Source organism: Setaria italica, chromosome II (assembly GCF_000263155.2).
Source record: "Setaria italica strain Yugu1 chromosome II, Setaria_italica_v2.0, whole genome shotgun sequence".
Classification (NCBI taxonomy): Eukaryota; Viridiplantae; Streptophyta; class Magnoliopsida; order Poales; family Poaceae; genus Setaria; species Setaria italica.
In genome coordinates this window covers 8789194-8807482 of record NC_028451.1, presented here as the reverse complement: position 1 = coordinate 8807482, position 18289 = coordinate 8789194, and the positions used below count along the sequence as shown (strand labels likewise).

At 43.9% G+C, this 18289-nt stretch overlaps 2 protein-coding genes and 1 long non-coding RNA gene across 4 annotated transcripts; 1 reads left to right on the top strand and 2 right to left on the bottom strand.

Annotated features, from left to right (window-relative positions):
• The first annotated feature begins 3736 nt into the window (after window positions 1–3736).
• On the top strand, window positions 3737–10686 carry LOC101767782 (probable LRR receptor-like serine/threonine-protein kinase At1g56130). 2 transcript variants are annotated; one of them, XM_004955844.3, is made up of 24 exons: window positions 3737–3927; window positions 4042–4237; window positions 4604–4675; window positions 4822–4893; window positions 4987–5058; window positions 5858–5929; window positions 6040–6111; window positions 6194–6265; window positions 6495–6566; window positions 6659–6730; window positions 6802–6876; window positions 6988–7059; window positions 7155–7220; window positions 7331–7396; window positions 7478–7522; window positions 7607–7671; window positions 7764–8146; window positions 8234–8432; window positions 8527–8685; window positions 8778–8896; window positions 9050–9260; window positions 9416–9650; window positions 9744–9894; window positions 9986–10686. In XM_004955844.3, exons 1-24 carry the CDS (start codon window positions 3801–3803, stop codon window positions 10352–10354), a joined length of 3114 nt encoding a protein of 1037 aa, XP_004955901.1. In that variant the 5' UTR covers window positions 3737–3800; the 3' UTR covers window positions 10355–10686. The 2 variants fall into 2 exon arrangements, with proteins under 2 accessions (XP_004955901.1, XP_022680284.1); XM_022824549.1 differs by having other exon boundaries at window positions 4801–4893.
• Window positions 10687–10969: 283 nt separating this feature from the next.
• LOC101767380 (ferredoxin-3, chloroplastic) lies at window positions 10970–13389 on the bottom strand. The gene is made up of 2 exons (XM_004955843.3): window positions 13183–13389; window positions 10970–11756 (listed from the first exon to the last, which is right to left on the bottom strand). The coding sequence occupies exon 2, from the start codon at window positions 11741–11743 to the stop codon at window positions 11288–11290; it is 456 nt and encodes a 151-aa protein (XP_004955900.1). The 5' UTR covers window positions 11744–11756; window positions 13183–13389; the 3' UTR covers window positions 10970–11287.
• Window positions 13390–14395: 1006 nt separating this feature from the next.
• On the bottom strand, window positions 14396–17342 carry LOC106804172. Its single transcript, XR_001393122.2, has 4 exons — window positions 16536–17342; window positions 15853–15995; window positions 15421–15580; window positions 14396–14827 (listed from the first exon to the last, which is right to left on the bottom strand). It is a non-coding gene; the product is annotated as an uncharacterized LOC106804172 (long non-coding RNA).
• Window positions 17343–18289: the final 947 nt, after the last annotated feature.

Genomic DNA, 18289 nt, shown 5'->3' with positions numbered 1-18289 from the left:
AGTCAGATCGGTGTGGGAGGCCGGTCAAACCGGTTTCACTGGCGAGCCCGGTGATGAAACCAACGAACGCTCGCTTGGGAGGAACCCGTCAAGGCAGGCGCACCTTGGGTTGTTTTAGGGTCGGCAGGCCACCTAGAACATCCCCAGATATCATAGAGATGAAGGAAGAACAGCGGACGGGGATTGGAAAATTTAGGGCAAAGAGAAAAGGTAAAAGGGCAAAATAGTAGATTGATGATATTTTTGATCAATTGGATACCTCTCCATCGGCCGTGGCCCTTTATATTTACAGGGAGGGGAGGTCTTGCCCCTAATGGAGTCGAAACCCTAACAAATCTCATGCAAAAATACAACTTCTACTCGGACTCTATAGACCCAAACCGGTCTGACCGGTATGCGAACCGTCTGACCGGTCTCCTTGGGGGCAGATCTTCCCGAGGTCATAACTCTCTCCGAACTCTAAATCGGACGTTCTATATCTTAATTTTGATCTACTTGACGAGAGCTACACAATGATGAAGTTCAATTTACATTTGGAGTACTTTGACCAAATCGGTCTGACCGGTTGGGAGACTGGTTCAGAGACCTGATCGTCCAAATCTGCCAATTTTGACCTCGAACTCATAACCCCCCTATTTTATGGCAAAGCTTGCGTGCCAGAAAACATTCTCAATGATCAAAATTATCTAAAGATGATGATAAACAATACATCGCCCATATGACGGTCTCAAAACCCTTTATGGATGCCAATGTAGCCGAAACAAAATCCTAGCAAGTACAATATGTATGAAACTACTATTTCAGCTTCTGAGCATCTCAACATATCTAATAACTGAAATCTTGGTGTGGCCATGGCGGCCAATTATGGCTCCTTGATGAATCATAAGCATAATATTGATAATTATAAAACAAAGACCAAGGATTATACCAAAATCATGGATTATAATTAGATATACTTGAATACGCATTCCATTGCATATGCATCGATGGAATAAATGATGAAGACTAATGATATGAACGTTGATGCTTCTTTGCTCTTGGTGATGAAGAACTCTTCCTTTGATATATGGAATAAATGATGAAGACCAATGAGATGATCGTTGATACTTCTTTACTCTTGGTGATGAAGAACTCTTCCTTTGATATCATTTTGATATCATTTTGTTTTGAGGATTTAGCCGGAAGCTTCTTATTTAGCTTCAGCTTTTCCTTTTCATGCTTATGACGGCCTTTGGATTCAACGGTTTTCCAAACAACAATCTTAAGTTTCTTGGGTTTGACCATCTTTGATTTTGATTTATTTTGCTTGACCCTAGAAGAAGCGGTTAGACCGGTTTGCAAACCGGTCAGACCAGTTGCGGCACAACCGGCACCTTTGCTTTTGTTTTGTTGCCCCGAGCGTGGAAGTACTAGATACATTGTATGTACTCTTGCTAGGGGATTTTGGGTCAACAACTTTGGCTTGAGATTGCCGACTTGTTTCTCAACCAACAACATCACTTATCAACAAGTTTTTGCAAGAATTAGGCATAATAGTAGCTGGCTTTTTAGTAACCGACTCTTGATTATTAGGAATCAGATCTACACTATTCTTTTATTAATTAACTCATCCACAAATCTAAGCAAACCACTTATAAAATTAGTGGACTTACTAATCTTTCATAGATCGTACCTCCTCAACTCGTTGAAGATAGATATCTTCATCATGATGGCACCTTGTTCCGCTACTTGATAACATTGAGGCAACACTATCTCATTGACGCCCTTGAGTAGTTCTTCAGATAATCCTTCTAGTGCCATCATATTGCTGGAGTTTGATGGATAGCCATGATAGCCAGATTCTCGTTCCTCGCGGAGTTGTCAAAAATGTGTTGGTACTAAAATCAGGCCAACACACTCGAATGTGCGGCGTGCAGAGGGGCTCCTTGCAGCTCCTCTGTGCGGGCCGGTCAGACTGGTGTGGGCGGCCGGTCAGACCGGTCGAAACCGAGAAGCCCGGCGATGAAACTAACAAACGCTCGCCCGGGAGGAACCCCATCAGGGCAGGCGCACCTTGGGTTGTTCTAGAATCGCAGGCCACCTAGAACATCCTCAGACGTCATAGAGACGAAGGAAGAACAACAGATGGGCATTGGAAAAGCTAGGGCAAAGAGAAAAGATAAAAAGACAAAATAGTATATTGATAATGTTTTTGATCGATTCTATACCTCTCAATCGACCGTGTCCCTTTATATTTATAGGAAGGGAAGGTCTTGCTCCTAATGGAGTCGAAACCCTAACAAATCTCGTGCAAATGCAACTCCTACTCGGACTCTACAGACCTAAACCAGTCTGACCGGTGTGCGAACCAGTATGACATGTCTCCTCGAGGGCGGATCTTCCTGAGGTCATAACTCTCTCATCTGAACTCCAAATCGGATGTTCTATATATTAATTTGAATCTACTCGATGAGAGCTATACAATAGTGAAGTCCAATTTATATTTGGAGTACTTTGACCAAACCGATCTGACCGGTTGGGAGATTGGTTCAGAGATCGGATCGTCCCTGCTAATTTTGACCTCAATCAGAGGGAGAGTAATCAACGGTTTACACGGAACTAATAATTTAGATGCTGCGCAAAGTCACGGTTCTCCGATGGAGACCGACCCTTGTATAGCCAAAAAGTTTGATATTTTTTCCCAACTTATGTCACTGTCTTACTCATTGATTTGATGGATGTCACGTACGATGATAAAGTTCACCAAGCCTCTTTCAAAGACTGACGAGGGTAGGCATGACAAAGACGCTTGGTTGACATGACTGATGTAACTGTGATGTCCTTTGTTTTAACAACATATATTATGCTCAATAGAATTTTCATGGACAATAAAGAGCTGCCACCTAAGCAATTTTAATAATATGACACACTATTTATGAGGTGAGAAGTTTTATGGGGATGAAACTATGTGTACACTGTTTTCAAGATCTTTATGTCTTGCATGTAGCCTTGAAAATAATAAAAAATAAAATTATGCATTGTGTGAGCTATTTAATCTATGAACTAAAATATTCTTACTTATGTGACACTTTTGGAAATATTTAACATAAATATGAAACTTTGCATTGAGAACAACTTTATGAAAAAAAACGTAGCTCCTAGATTGTTCATAATCTAGCTTTAAAAATCAAACCACAGCTACCTATATTAGAGAAAACCAACATGGCGTAGGATGAGGCCTGTCTAGTGTTCACACTTGAAACAGCAAATGCATAAGTGCTAATATAACGACTTAATAATGCCATGGAGCTTGACCGTACCTGCATAACATTTTCCCAGGTGCTAAGTACAAGGCCAGCGGCTGAATGCGGGATTGCAAAAATGACTCGATAGACGATTGCCGGTTTGTACATGTGCAATATCTGCGATACCAAGCTCACCTCTTTCAAAGAGTTTGCCTAGCTAGTAAAATGGATCCATTTTGTCGAGTGTTTTAAGTCAGAAAGTAGATTATCGTTTTCAATACACAGCAGACACATGCATGCTCATCACACAATGATGCACACGTATGTATACTCCTTAATTTTTGCTAGCCCTGGGTTCTTAAATCTTAAGACATGACAGCGGAGGAACCTTCGCAGCAGATTATCTTAGAGTAAATTGAGCTTTTCATTTAAGCTTTTTTTTTTAGAAAATCTTAGTACACCTATAAAGTAAGAAGACGAGTACTTAACAAGCTAGCAGCCCGGGCATTATTTCTGTGGAGACCGGTGAGAGAGTGTAGCAGCCTCGGCATCGTGTCATCGTGTTCGTGTGGAGAGATGAGGCGTCGCTACAGCAGCAGCAGCAGCAGCAGCGGTGTGCTGGCGTGGCTGCTGCTCGTGTGCTCATGCTTCGAAAAACCTCTGGTTCAGGCTCAGCAAGCAGCAAGAACTGATCCGATCGAAGGTTCGAAATTGCCATGCGCTACCTCCTTTACCATGGTTAACAATTACTTGCATGTTACTTTCTTGCCTGGCTCAATTTACTTGCATGTTAACGCGGGTTTGCGCGCGCGTGCAGCGGCGGCGCTGAACACTATCCTGGGGAGATGGGGCCAGAAGGCGATGCCGTCGCCGGCGTGGAACATCAGCGGCGAGCCCTGCAGCGGCGCCGCCGTCGACGGCACCGGGCTCGACGGCAACAACGATTTCAACCCGGGAATCACGTGCGCCTGCTCCTTCGGCGTCAACAGCTCCGTCTGCCACATCACCATGCTGTGCGTACGCCCAGTCTTGTTTCAGCTGCACGCTAGGTGCTCGACGCCGGCACCAGCAGGCCATGTCGTCACGAAATGGTTTATCTTTAGCTTAAGTTCTGCGGACTTCTCCAAATGAAAGGTTGCAGGAACACAGGCCCGTGCAGGGATGAAGGCAACAGGGGGCGCCTTGGCTCTCTGTGCCTCTCTCCATGCTTAAAAGAAAAATAAATTCGACCCTTCCCTTCAGATCTTGTGTGTTGATAAATATACGGGCAATCGGAAACAAAAATCCGACACCAACCATTCCTTATGAACTGACACTCTATTACCGTTTTGTACTAGTACCATATGAATCATTTATCTGACTTCTTGTTTATTGAGCAGGAAGGTATACGCCCTGAACGTTGTTGGTCAGATACCTTCAGAGCTGCAGAACCTCACCTATCTAACTTACCTGTATGCTCCCTAACTCTTATCTTCTATCTTGACAATAAACAACTGTTAAACTATAAATTAATATTTTGCAGCAAACATAAGTTAAACCCCATGTTTCAAATTCTGAACTGTTAATATCCTGCTAGATGTTTCTGGTGTTGTTTCAGGAACCTGGATCTAAATTACTTGACAGGTCCCATTCCATCATTCATTGGGCACTTTTCTGCAATGCAACACTTGTAGGAGCTATACTTACCCGAGTTATAGATTCTTGTAATACATATCGTGTTTTGTCTGAACCATCTTTTATTTTTTTAATACAAAAATTAAAGGAGCCTGGGATTTAATCCATTATCTGGACCACTTCCAAAGGAACTTGGGAATCTCACGAATGTCAACTTGCTGTAAGAGATTACTTCTTGCATAGCTGCTCAATTTCTTGTGTTTTTACCAGACAAATTTGGACTTTGGTCTTCTCACATCTCAATCTGGTAGTTGATGTGCCGGTAAACTCCTCTAGCTTCTCAGCGTGGTGGGGGCAAAGTCATTAGAGCTGCTCCAAATCAGTGGCGAAAGGGTTTAAATTCGCTCATCATTTTGGTGGCTTGGGAGATTTGGAAACATAGAAATTCTTGCGTGTTTGAAGGTGTTCTCCCTAACTCCCAGGTGCTCCTGCAGGCCATAACAAATGAAAGCACCCTGTGGTGCTTGGCTGGAGCTTCTAAGCCCAAAGAGCTGCTTGCTAGGTCGCTTGTAGCACCATCTTAGGCTTGGTGCTCTCTGGTCAGGTCTTTCCTTGTTTTGGGTGTGTAGTATTTTGTGAGTGTTGGGGTGTGTTTGGTACTTAGTCTGGGGGCTCTCCCCCTCTCTATGTACTTTCTTTTCTATCTTAATGAAATGACACGCAGCTCTCCTGCATAGTTCGAGAAAAAAAAAAAGCTGCTCAATTTGCATCTATAGATTTATGATGGCCCGAAGTCATATAACCATGTGGCACAAACTATATGCATAAGTTCTTATGAAGAAAGTAACTTATACATTAAGAACATCTGTATAATTTCCCTTTTCAAATGGTGCTTCATAAGTTCGTAGGTTCAAATATTTGAATCAAAAGACTCATCAGAGAAAGCATGCCCCTTTTTATGCTAGTAGCATGGCATGCAAATAAATTCTGTCTCTCCTGACCTATTCCTTTTGTTTCAGAGGCATCAGTTTGGACAATTTTACTGGTGGGCTTCCTGAAGAACTGGGCAACCTTTCCAAACTTGAGCAATTGTAAGACGCCCCCTTTCTAATTGCCAAACACTACTTCTAGTAGAGCTAGAATTTGAACCAGGAGACCTCTATTGTTAAACATGGTAATTGCTGCAATGTTTACCTAACAGGTACATTGATAGTAGTGGCTTTAGCGGTCCATTCCCTTCAACATTCTCAAAGCTTAAGAAGCTGAGGATTCTGTACGGTCAACAACGGAGCTACAGTTGTTATGTTCATTGTGCTTCCAGACGTTGAATTTTAAATATTTTTTTGTGCTTGCAGGCGAGCATCAGATAATGATTTCACAGGGAAAATACCTTATTATTTCGGGAGTTTGACTAATTTGGAAGACCTGTAAGATTAGTTATTAAATTGTTAACACATCATTTATTGTCCTATTCAGGAGGCAACTGGAAACTGTCCAGCAGAACTTTTCTGCATATGTTCTTCTCATTTGAATTAGGACACATAACCATGTCATTAAACTGATCTGCACAACATCTGGATATATAGAGCTTGTATTTTCTATATTCAAACGGATTTGGTATGATATTACTTCTTTTCTGAAAGCACGAACTTGTAGGGTACTGTATGGAAATTCTTTTGAAGGCCCGATTCCAGCAAGTTTGTCTAATCTAACTAGGTTGACTAACTTGTAAGTATTTCGTACTCTGGCAGCATTGTTCCTGTGATAGTTTAGAAGGTCAAGCTTGTCGAGATGACTGATGTTCTAAATACAATGACCAGAATTATTGGTGATATTGTAAATGGAAGCTCTTCATTGGCCTTCATCAGTAATCTGACATCTTTGAGTACCCTGTGCGTGATACCTTTAACCATAAACCTTACAGTTTTATATGTTAATTAACAAAGTGGCAAGTTTCTTACAGGATATTGAGGAACTGCAAGTTATCTGGTAATCTTGGAGCAGTTAATATTTCTAAGCTTGCAAATTTAATCTTGCTGTAAGTTTTTAGTCATGGGCCATTATGCCAATTTATGACGTTATTGGTTTTTTTTTTCTGAAATTTAATATGAACTGTCTACTCAAGTAACATTGCTGTCGAATGTCACAGGGACTTGAGTTTTAATAATATCACAGGCCAAGTTCCTCGATCAATCCTTACTCTGGACAAACTTGAATTCCTGTAAGGCATCCCATCCTCGATCGATTATTTCCACTATACAGACACCACCTAAGCCAATGTCCATGTTTGATCATCTTGTACTGCACCCCTTTCAGGATTCTTGGGAACAATAGCCTTTCAGGAAGCCTGCCTGATGTGAAAAGTGCTTCATTAAAAAATTTGTATGTCAATCAATTCACCAAAGAAGTAATCTTCCTGTATAGAACAAATTATTTTGACTAAAATTCAATGGTAGATTCATTATTCCATATGTACGTTATTTTATTTGCAGAGATTTTTCATATAACCTGCTCACTGGAAAATTTCCTTCTTGGGCCACTGAGAGATATTTGCATCTGTAAGTTAAACATTTCTGAAATTTATGTTTCCTAGATAAGGGAAGAAACTTGGGTATACTCGAATTTTTGTTTTGTTCAAGGAATTTGGTGGCAAACAACTTCGTTCTCGATAGCACCGATGACAGGTAGGCATCTATTTATACTTCCGCATTGAGTTTTAATAAAATCTTTCTAACAACTTGTGATTTTGACTTCAATTATGTGCACAGTATTCTACCTTCAGGACTAAACTGCCTCCAGCAAGACACTCCTTGTTTCCTTGGTTCTCCACAATGTATTATTTCCCATTGCATCAACTCTAACAGGTAACAGGATGTCAGGGATCTTGGTAAAAGGTTATAGTAATTATGCACATCTCAATTGCAGATTATTCCTTCGCGGTAGACTGCGGCGGTAACAGGTCTATGGTAGGGTCAGATAGTACTATGTACGATTTAGATCCTACAGACCTTGGGGCTTCATCATATTATGTTAGCGGTCAAACAAGATGGGGTGTCAGCAATGTAGGAAAATTCAACCAGGCCCCAAATGGAAGTAACATAATATATAGCTCCAACCAACAGTTTCAAAACACAGCAGATTCAGAACTGTTCCAAACAGCAAGGATGTCGGCATCGTCACTGAGATACTATGGTCTTGGACTTGAGAATGGAAATTACACTGTTGTGCTACAATTTGCAGAAACTGCTTATCCCGACACACAGACTTGGCAAAGCCTAGGAAGGAGAGTCTTTGACATATATGTTCAGGTTTGTACAAACTGAATGCATGCATGATATAATTTAATAAATTGTTTGATTATTTCTCTGAAAGCACTAATATTTTCATTTGCATAGGGTTCTCTTAGAGAAAAGAACTTCAATATAAGGAAAACGGCTGGTGGAAAATCTTTTGCTGCAGTTAGCAAGAGTTACACAGCAACTGTGTCGAAAAACTTCCTTGAGATCCATCTCTTCTGGGCTGGCAAGGGCACTTGCTGCATCCCTAAACAAGGTTACTATGGGCCGATGATCTCAGCATTAAGCGTCACTCCAAGTAAGCTTGGCCTAATCGTTAGGTTAACGTAAAGAAGCACATTACATTGGCTTTTCTTAGATAAGCACAAGTCTTAGGCCTTAGCTTTTTCCAGATTTTACTCCAACTGTACGAAATGGTGTACCGAAAAAGAAAAGCAAAGCTGGCGCAATAGCTGGAATAGTGATTGGTGCATCAGTTTTAGGATTAGTAGCCTTATTTGGAATATTTCTGTTCACAAAAAGGAGAAGAAGGCTAGCGCGACAGCAACAAGGTATCAAATATATTTACTATTTGTAGCGCATAACTCGTACATAAAAATTCTCAGATGAAATATTCTCATGCATGTGTCCTTGAAAACTGCAGAACTGTATGACCTGATTGGACAGCCTGATGTCTTCAGTTATGCTGAACTCAAGTTAGCTACAGACAATTTCAGCCCTCAGAACATTCTTGGAGAAGGCGGATACGGACCAGTCTATAAGGTTGCGAACGTTTCCCCATTTAATCTGATCTTGCGAAATTGTGACTAGTATTTATCTTATTGGTATATATGTTAGCTGCATCTAACTTTACGGCGACCTTGTTGGCTCTGGTCAAAATATACATGTAACTTTAGTAATGCCTTTGTTTGGCAGGGTACGCTAACTGATGGAAGAGTGATAGCTGTGAAACAACTTTCTCAATCATCTCATCAGGGGAAAAGACAGTTCGTGGCAGAGGTTGCAACGATTTCTGCAGTCCAACACAGGAATCTTGTCAAACTGCATGGATGCTGCATTGACAGTAACACGCATCTGTTGGTTTATGAGTACCTTGAAAATGGAAGCCTAGATCGAGCTCTCTTTGGTGAGCACACTTCTGCATCCCTAGCACATTCGAAATTGCCTCTATTTCATCTGGTAACAAATTAAAAGTCCCTTGCTTCATCAACTCTCAATAATTTCCTTGTCTGCATTTTGCCGTCATTTATTTGAAGGCCTTATTAATTTATGCATCCACAGGACACAGTAGCTTGATACTAGACTGGACAACACGCTTTGAGATCATCTTAGGCATCGCAAGAGGACTAACTTATCTTCATGAGGAGTCCAGCATCCGCATCGTGCATAGGGACATCAAGGCCAGCAATGTGCTACTTGACACCGATCTCACCCCCAAGGTCTCCGATTTTGGACTCGCCAAGCTCTACGAAGAGAACAAGTCCCATGTCAGCACGTCAAGAATTGCTGGCACATTGTAAGATCATTTCACCATTCTTCTTCTTATGACTGTACCTTCCAACACCGAAGCTCAATTTTAAGCTTTTAACTTCCCTGACCATTGCTCAAGTGGCTATCTGGCTCCTGAGTATGCAATGAGAGGCCAGCTGACTGAAAAAGCTGACGTTTTCGCATTCGGGGTTGTCGTCCTGGAGGTTGTTTCTGGTCGATCGAACACCGATAACTCCCTCGAGGAAAGGAACGTCTATCTCTTAGAGCGGGTAAGCTGATCGACGATCTTTCCATCCAGGAGAACTGATCAATCCATTCTTAGTGCATACTGAATATTGATATGCCTATGTTGATTTGCAGGCCTGGGGCCTGTATGAAGGGAATCAACCACTGCAAATCCTGGACCCGAGGCTCGAGGAATTCTATGCTGAGGAAGTTCTGAGAGTCATCCGTGTCGCGCTCATCTGCACACAGGGCTCACCGCACCAGCGACCGGCAATGTCGAGGGTCGTGGCGATGCTTACTGGAAAAGCTGAGGTGGCTGAGGAGGTGGCGAAGCCAAGCTACGTCATCACTGAATCGCAGCTCAGGGACGGGGACAGTGGCTGCACCACGAGCAGCTACTGGGCTTCGACGAGCACCCCTGAGTTCAGCAGGCAGAAAGAGGTCGACCCTCTCACCCGATCGCCGACGATCACCGGAGCAAGTCACGAGATTGAGGGAAGGTGAAAACAGAGATGGTCGATGCTAAAGGTGATCAGTTTGAGGTGAACGTTTCGGACACTGTTAAATATGAGTTGGAGCAAATATCTCGCTCTCTGAATTATTGTGTCAGGTCGAAAAGGTATCACTACTCCTTGTATACCGAATATGTGTGTTTACATGTCGTAAGGAAAATGACCCTAGTTTGGATTTTTGATCTTGGTGAATAATGATAACAGAGTCAATGCAAGTCACTAATATGGTTTGCTAAGTGTACAAGGTTTAGTCTCATGGATGCAATTTGATGTAGTTGGATAACAGACACCTCAAAGGATCAAGTCCAAGAATGTCTTCATGAAGATGCGTACAAAGAACTGACATGGTTAGACAAATGATCATGGTGTTGAGAAATACATCACCTGTGTAGCTAGATCATGTTTCAAATTTGGCAGCCATCTGGGTTTAATTAGTAGCTGTGGATCTAGCATCTTGTGGCTGCTTACCTTAATTTGATGCCCACAGAATTTAGAAAAGCTCCAATAGACCTGAGAAAAAGCTACAACGATATAACAAAAAAAGGCTATAACGTTCCTGCATGTTACAATGCCAAATCAAATCAGACGTTGCAGTGATACATAGAGATATAAAACTATGCAGAATCAGATTGCTGCAACTTCCAAGATCAAAAATCCATGAAGATGCATAGCACAACACCAACACGATGGGCAACATTCAGTCACACTGTTTTCTCCATTTTATTATTCGGAGACATCCAAAACTTCAGCAGTTGAATGAGCTAACTTTGCGCGTCATGTTTTTTGTTCAACCTAATTAATTGACTGCCTAGAGGCTAGAGCATCGCTGCATTCTGCATGATAGGATATCTAAAATGATACATGAGCTGGATGTCGCTCCTTAACAATTTCGAGTGCATCTGTATCTCAATCCCAATGGGACCGGCTAGTACAGTTCACCTTCCTTATGAGTATGGATGACGCAGTCAGACCTCGGGTAGGACACACAGGTAAGAAGGTATCCCTCAGCCTGCTGCGAGTCATCAAGGAATGATCCGTCTGACTGATCAACGATGCCAGCCTCAATTTTGCCAGCGCATGTAGAGCAAGCCCCAGCACGGCATGAGTATGGCAGCTCCACTCCAGCAGACTCAGCAGAGTCCAGGATGTAAGTATCGTCTTGAGCCTCAAACTCATGCACGTCCCCTTCTGGTGAGACGAGCTTCACCTTGTAGACAGCCATTGCAGCAAGACCAAGTTTCCTGGAGGTTTTCAGGCTAGAGGTCACAGAGGGGTGGCTGAGAAAACTCGCAGATAAAGGGCTCTTCACTGCAGCAACCGAGACTTGAATGCCAAAGTTGCCTCTGAGAGTGCATGAAGTTGAGAGTGTGGATGCCATCATCTTGAAGTTCAGCCTTGAGCACATTTAGATATGGACCACAAGTGAGATCATGTAACATCATTTAACAAGAATTTCCCTCTCATAAAAAAATGATGTAACAAGAAGACTAAAATTTCAGTTAACGAGTTTGGAAATAGAAGCTACAAGGAAATTTAGAAAAATTTACGACATGCAGTAAGGTACATTTTTCGGACAAAAAAAAATCACGCAGGTATTCCCAATTAGTCAGATTCGATCAATCTGGAGATCGAGTATCGGCAATTCAGCATACGTGATTGTGCTTTTGTTGTATTGTAACCAATCAGGAATACTATCTTTTTTAGTATGTTCATATAAGCAGAACTAAATACTGCATTCACCCAAATAATGACATCCAGTTTACAGTATACTAGTACTTAGAAAATAAACAAAGTGGAAAGCTTTTGAGTCAATGAAACTTACCTTATGTGATACCAATTAGAAAATCTGAAGTTAAATTGTGATATGGACTCAAGAATCGAAATGTGGACTATCAAAACTTTGTGCCATGTTCCTCTCTGTTCTAACAAGACTCCACAAGCATATGCCTGAGTGTATGTAACTTGTTTTATTTTTCTGAGGAAAAGGAAAAACGAAGCTGATGAAGGTTGACCCCTCTGCCACTACCAACCATGGTCCATAGGTGCATGCTGAATAGCAACTCTAGCTATGTTTTTTCCCCATTCAGTTAACCATTTTGTACAGACCAGAATTCAGCTTTTGTTGTACATCTTTGACGAGAATGACTAAAATAATAGCATAATAAAAAAGTTCCCAGACGCAATTCTGTAACACCTTGGATAGTGGAGATGCTAAAGAACCATTTCATTAAAATGAAATCACTGGACACAGAAATTTCTCAGCAGTCAGCACGAGGTATATGCAGTACCGTGCTTTTGCAATTCTAGCCTATGGCTGCAGAACCTGTCATAAACCCACAGCCACAGAACCATACAGCTTAGTTCCCCTGCTCTTAAACCCCTCTTAAAACCATTTCCGTATTTTCGTTGGATGAGACACAATCGGTCAAGTCAATCGCACAAGTCACACGATGCTATACGCGACAGTCGCCACGAATCAACAGAATTTTAGGCCCGAAAGGGGAATGGAAAAACACTTAAATCTCTATCCTTCCACAAATTGATTAATCAAATAAAATTATATATAGCACCAACACCTGAACAAGGAATCTTTACCCCCCCCCCCCCCCCCTTCCTTCTTCTTTGATCTAAAAACCAATCATCTAGCAGAGTCCCTACGGCTTTCAGATTCACATAAATCCCGAACCACCGTGGAGTCGGTGGCAGTAGCTAGCTCAAAGCAGAGCAACATCTGCCGGCCGAGCTCGAATGAAAGCAACACGGCTGCACGGACCAAAAACAGAGAGGGGAACAGAGGGACACGGGGCGCCCGGGTCGTACCGCGAGTTGGTAGCGGAGGAATCGACGGCCGGGGACCCGGGAGGTCGACGGCTGCGGGCTCCGGGCGGCGGTGGCGGAGGCAACGAGGCAGCCAGGCAAGGAGGAGGAAAGGTGGCGTCTCGGTCTCGCTTTCGTTTGCTCGCGCACGAGTGGGAGCGCGGGCCCACACATAGGCGGCTCCGCTTCTTCTTCTTGTTTTTTTTTTTTTTTTTTTTGAGAGAGGGGCGCCTCCGCTTCTTCTAGTGCGTGCGCGCCCAGCACAGTGAAGAGCGTGGTGGGTTGGACCGGGCCGGGTCCAAAGAAGCCCGAATCCTTCCTTATTTTTGTTTTGGATCTGGAACGTCTCTCTGCTTGTAGGCCTCAGCCCAGTGAGACTATCGGATCCATTTTTACAGCATGGGAGAGGCTAAGCTATGTTCTATCCATTTTTACAGCATCGGATCCATTTATAACATGTTCGGTTCTAGCATTTATTTTGCTCGGATAATGGATACACACGTATCCTGGGAGAACCAAAAGCATCGAGGCGCCTCGTGCTTACTTTTAACCATGGAAGTTTGATGTTTTTCCGCATAAAGATGAATAAGGCATTTCCCATAAAAAAATGCTACTTGCCACGTGGAAATGAGATAAGATGAATAACAAATTCTATGATTGTTTTAAGCGGACTAGGATCGTGCCCGTATGTTGCTACGGGCGAAATAAATTATCCATACGTGTAAAATAAATGTAGAATTTCATCACATAACATGAAGTGTCGTTGGGCATGCTATTAGGTACCAAGCATAGAATGAAACAAAATTAAGATTCATGTGCAATTGCACGTGTAATTAGGGATGGTAAAGCACCTAATAATTTAGTATAAAAATTTGAAGGACCGGGCTAAAATACCATTTGCTTTTGAACTAATATTAGTTAGATGATCCATTACCACCCCTACATACAAAATATTATCAGATTGTGATTACTCCAACCGACAATTTGGATATACAACATGCTAATGACCACATCACATGATTTCACCAAGACAACAAACTCAACGACCACATCATCTTCCTCTGCTCATCAGTAATAACATTGGAGTCACCAAGCACCAGCTTAACCCACGATCATTAGCAAAATTCCAATGGGAGAGCGAGCTCGAGGAAACCGCTGAACAATGGCATTAATGCTTAAGAAAGTCTAATTGATTTAGCACTCAGATTAACCCACATTTATCTTTAAGCAAACTTTCATTGGGATAACCGGATAACAATGCATCATATTCATGAGTCCCATAATCTGTCGGTAGGAGATACCGGATGAATAACAATTACTGGAAGGATATCACTCAGTCACAAGAAATCCACACCCAGCACAAACACCTCATAACATTAGGTGAAATGACAGCTGAAACCATAATACCAGGGCAAAGGAACAATGCTTGATTATTGATCGGCTTCCTACTTTGTAAGACATTCACAACCTTACACATAAAAAGACATTGTAATTCACATTCAGTGAAGGCAACCCACCACAATGCGTATTCCTTCGTCACCATAAGTACAAATCAATGGCAACCACAAGACAACAGGAACCCCGAGAATGCCTCATATGGCTTCCATCCTGTAGCTGCTGTTTTTTCCTCCTATTCTGTTGTAGAAACCTAAGAATTGAGAGTTTAAGTACTGTAAGATGGCTGGCATACTGGCATGAATTATTTGCCATTGCAGGAAAAAATATTATTGTTATTTTACTTGTGACAGTGCATGATGCATTCTTTAGACATGCATTCCTTAGACAGACTTCTGAAACTGTCCTATTAAACTGAAATATTGGGACTAAAATTCAGACATAATTCCCAAGGGAACAAAATAAGCATAACGAACATATAATTAATGAAATAGAAACATAGTTAAGTACTGAGTACATCAAGGCCTCATTACCATGGCTCTATGACAAACATATAATGAAGCAACTTTCCAATCATGTGGTGAAAGCTACAAAGTTCACGTTGAATGTCATGCTTAGTTTGCTACAAAACTGTATGACGCTATTCAACCAAGGGCATAACGAGGCAATTATGCAGAAGTACATAAACATATTTATGGATAAACAGACATTCTGACTCATTTCATGGGAATTCACCAATGGCAGGCTATGTCAATTTAACTCTCAGCCAACTATAGCTTAAATGGTGAAGTCAAATATATAGCTGCACTAAAAATAGAACTATAATAGGAAACAACCAGTTCAGACCTGTTGTGCAACAACAGCATCCTGAGAATCATCAGGTGCAGAAGAAGAAAGCAGAGCTTGAAGGGAAAGAAGCGCTGTCTTTAAAGTAAGGGCTGGGCTCCACTGATCTATCAGAATGTCCAAGCAAATTGCTGCATTTTGGCTGCTGATGTTAGGATGCCTTCAAGATAGATTGGAGAAGTCAGAGTTGTACTTAAAAAAAAAGACTAAGAGAGGGCATAAGAACTTAGGAACACAAAGGGAGACATGTAACAAAATGGGATGATGATAATCACTCAATCAAAAAGCTGAAGAAATGGATCTAAGCTAACTGTCAGTGCTAGTTCTTCATGATCAGAGAAAACATAGCAACACATATACGTAGAAACATTTTGTAACGAGAATAGAAATAAAAAGCCATCAATAATAACAAAGAGGAGTTAACTTGCATACCATACTTTGGTGACAAACTGCATCTTTGGAGGCTCAAAGGGTAGTATCAACCATTGCAATACCACCTTCTACCTAGGCAGTGAATCACCAATCACATGCTACTAGCGTTTCTTGAATGGATAGATGAGCAATTCGTAGTATGTCTGAAAGACAAAAGAAAAGGATATACTTGCATTAGAGTTAAAAACAGGAGTAGGTTAGAAAATCAAGGCTACCTGAGGAAATACAGACATTTGAAAACACACTTTGATGGAGAAATTTAGTGAGCAAACATTGAAACAGGACAATCAAAACATCTGGAAAGAAACATTAGGCATCTGTCCAGTTACACCAAAACATCCTCAGGACCTTCAAGCCTAGTGCTACTCTAGTTCATTATGCAACAATATCTGGACAGAGAAACAAGACACTCACGGATCATAGTCCTCCCCTGAATCAGATCATTTTCTCTTGTCGCATGCCATGTGAAAACTATTATGCAGATGAATTTGCAGACACAAGGTCACTATACCAGCGCAAAACACATTTACGCACCAATCAGCAAGGTTTTCAATAAACAATTAAATATGCATGCGGATTAAAAGGGCTAACCAATACCGCGAATCCAGTCTCAATCTTGAACATTATGTACTCAGATCAAAAAGCCTAACAAATAGAGGCATGAAAAGAGTGAAAGAACGCACCTGGGAAGAAGACCAGCAGCGGAGACCCTGCCACGGCCGCCGGCTGCTGCCGCCTCATTGAGCTCCTTGCCACGCGCGAACAGCCGCGCCCATCCCGCTCACCGACTCCTAGTGCCCGCCGCCGCCGCCGTCAGGCCCGACGCGACCAGGATGGCGAGTATGAGATGAGATCGGGGAGGTGGCTCTCGTACGAGAAAGGGACCAAGGGAAGGAAGGGTGCCGCTGCACGTGCAAGGAGGAAAGGAGGGGATGGAGGAGGCCGATCCGGCATGATTTATGGGGGCATTGTTCATCGGAGTATGAGTGTATGACGACGGGTCGGTGGCCCCGCGGCCGGTGGTGGCAGGTTTTCGCGGCGTACATCTGCTCGGGGAAGACGGCGGAGTGGTCCTCGGTGGAGCTGGAAGGAAGTTAAGGGAGATAAAGGTGGAAGAACCTGTACAGGCGCCGCCATGTCCTCCCTCGCCGGCCGGTCACGCCGCCTTGCTCCGTATGGCCGAGCCGCGTCCCTGCCCAATGGAGGAGAGGCGGCGCCCCATCTCAGCCCGTGCGCCGATGGGAGCGGCAGCAGGCCATCCCTTGGCCCCTGTGTTGATGGTGGAGCGGCGGTACAAGCTAGCCGTTGGCGGATGGAAGGCGGGTCCGTTTGGATCAGAGGCCGGAGATGAGGCGAGGGCGGGCGGATGAGAGAAGCTAGCGCACGCGATGGGAGGACGGGGAACGGCGCCGCGTCGAGCATGGGAAGGCGGCGACGGGGTGGCGGCAGTTTGAGAGGAAAAGAACGGGGACGGAGTGGATCCGAGGGAAGAGAGGGAAAACGGGAGGAGGAAAGAAACGGAGGGCGGAGGGGGCGCGATGCCGATCGGGTGGACGGGACGGTCGCACGGAAAAAAACGTGGGGAGCGGGAGGCGGGAGGGGGCGGACCGAAAGCTGCGAAGCTGTGTCCCCTCCTTGGTTTTACAGGGAACGTAAAAGAAACTACGTGATGCTAATTCAATAGATAAGTTAGAGATGGGATTAATTTACACTTAAGCGCCTATCGAACAACAATGGAAAATTGTTTTTTTTCCAAATCCCCCTACCCCTTCGCCTCTAGCACTGCCAGCTCCTAACCCTTCTATCCAGAGAAACGCCGCCGCCACCGCCCCTGATCCGCCGCTGCCCCTTTTCCACCCCGCCGCCGCAGCCTGCGCGCCGCTACCCCTCGCCGCCGCCGCAAATGGCTGCCGCCGCGCGTCCTCTGGTGTAGTCAAGGCCCTGGAGGGCGAAATGGCCATGGAGTCTGCCGGCACCGCGCTGCCAGACGTCCTTCGCGCGTCGATCCGTCCCGACATCGTCCGCTTCATCCACAAGCTCCAGTCCTGCAACAGCTGCCAGCTCTACGCGGTGTCTCGACGCGCTGGCCACCAGACCTCCACAGAGTCCTGGGGAACGGCCGTGCGGTGTCCCGTATCTCCCGTGTTCCCGGCGGCTGTACCCACCGTGCCGGCTAGGGAGCCTTTGGCAACATGTGCCGTGGCGAACGCATGTTCACGCCTACCAAGATCTGGCTCCGCTGGCATCGTCACGTCAACGTCCACCTCCGCCGTATCGCCGTCGCCTCCGCACTCGCTACCACCGTCGTCCCATCGCTCATCCTCACCTGCGGCCACCACGTGGAGTCCGTCCCCGAGCTCCTGTTGGCGGAGCGGATCAGGGGCGGCAGCGGTGTTTCTCTGGATGGAAGGGTCAGAGCTGGCAGCGCTAGAGGCGA

What these genes read in the sequence shown, in the direction of transcription:
- LOC101767782 (XM_022824549.1), top strand. Translation starts at nt 3,801, where the DNA reads ATGAGGCGTCGCTACAGCAGCAGCAGCAGCAGCAGCGGTGTGCTGGCG. An exon ending in TTTTCTGCAATGCAACACTT is followed by an intron (nt 4,894 to 4,986) that starts GTAGGAGCTATA and finishes CAAAAATTAAAG; the next exon opens with GAGCCTGGGATTTAATCCAT. An exon ending in CTGGACAAACTTGAATTCCT is followed by an intron (nt 7,060 to 7,154) that starts GTAAGGCATCCC and finishes CACCCCTTTCAG; the next exon opens with GATTCTTGGGAACAATAGCC.
- LOC101767380 (XM_004955843.3), bottom strand. Translation starts at nt 11,743, where the DNA reads ATGATGGCATCCACACTCTCAACTTCATGCACTCTCAGAGGCAACTTT.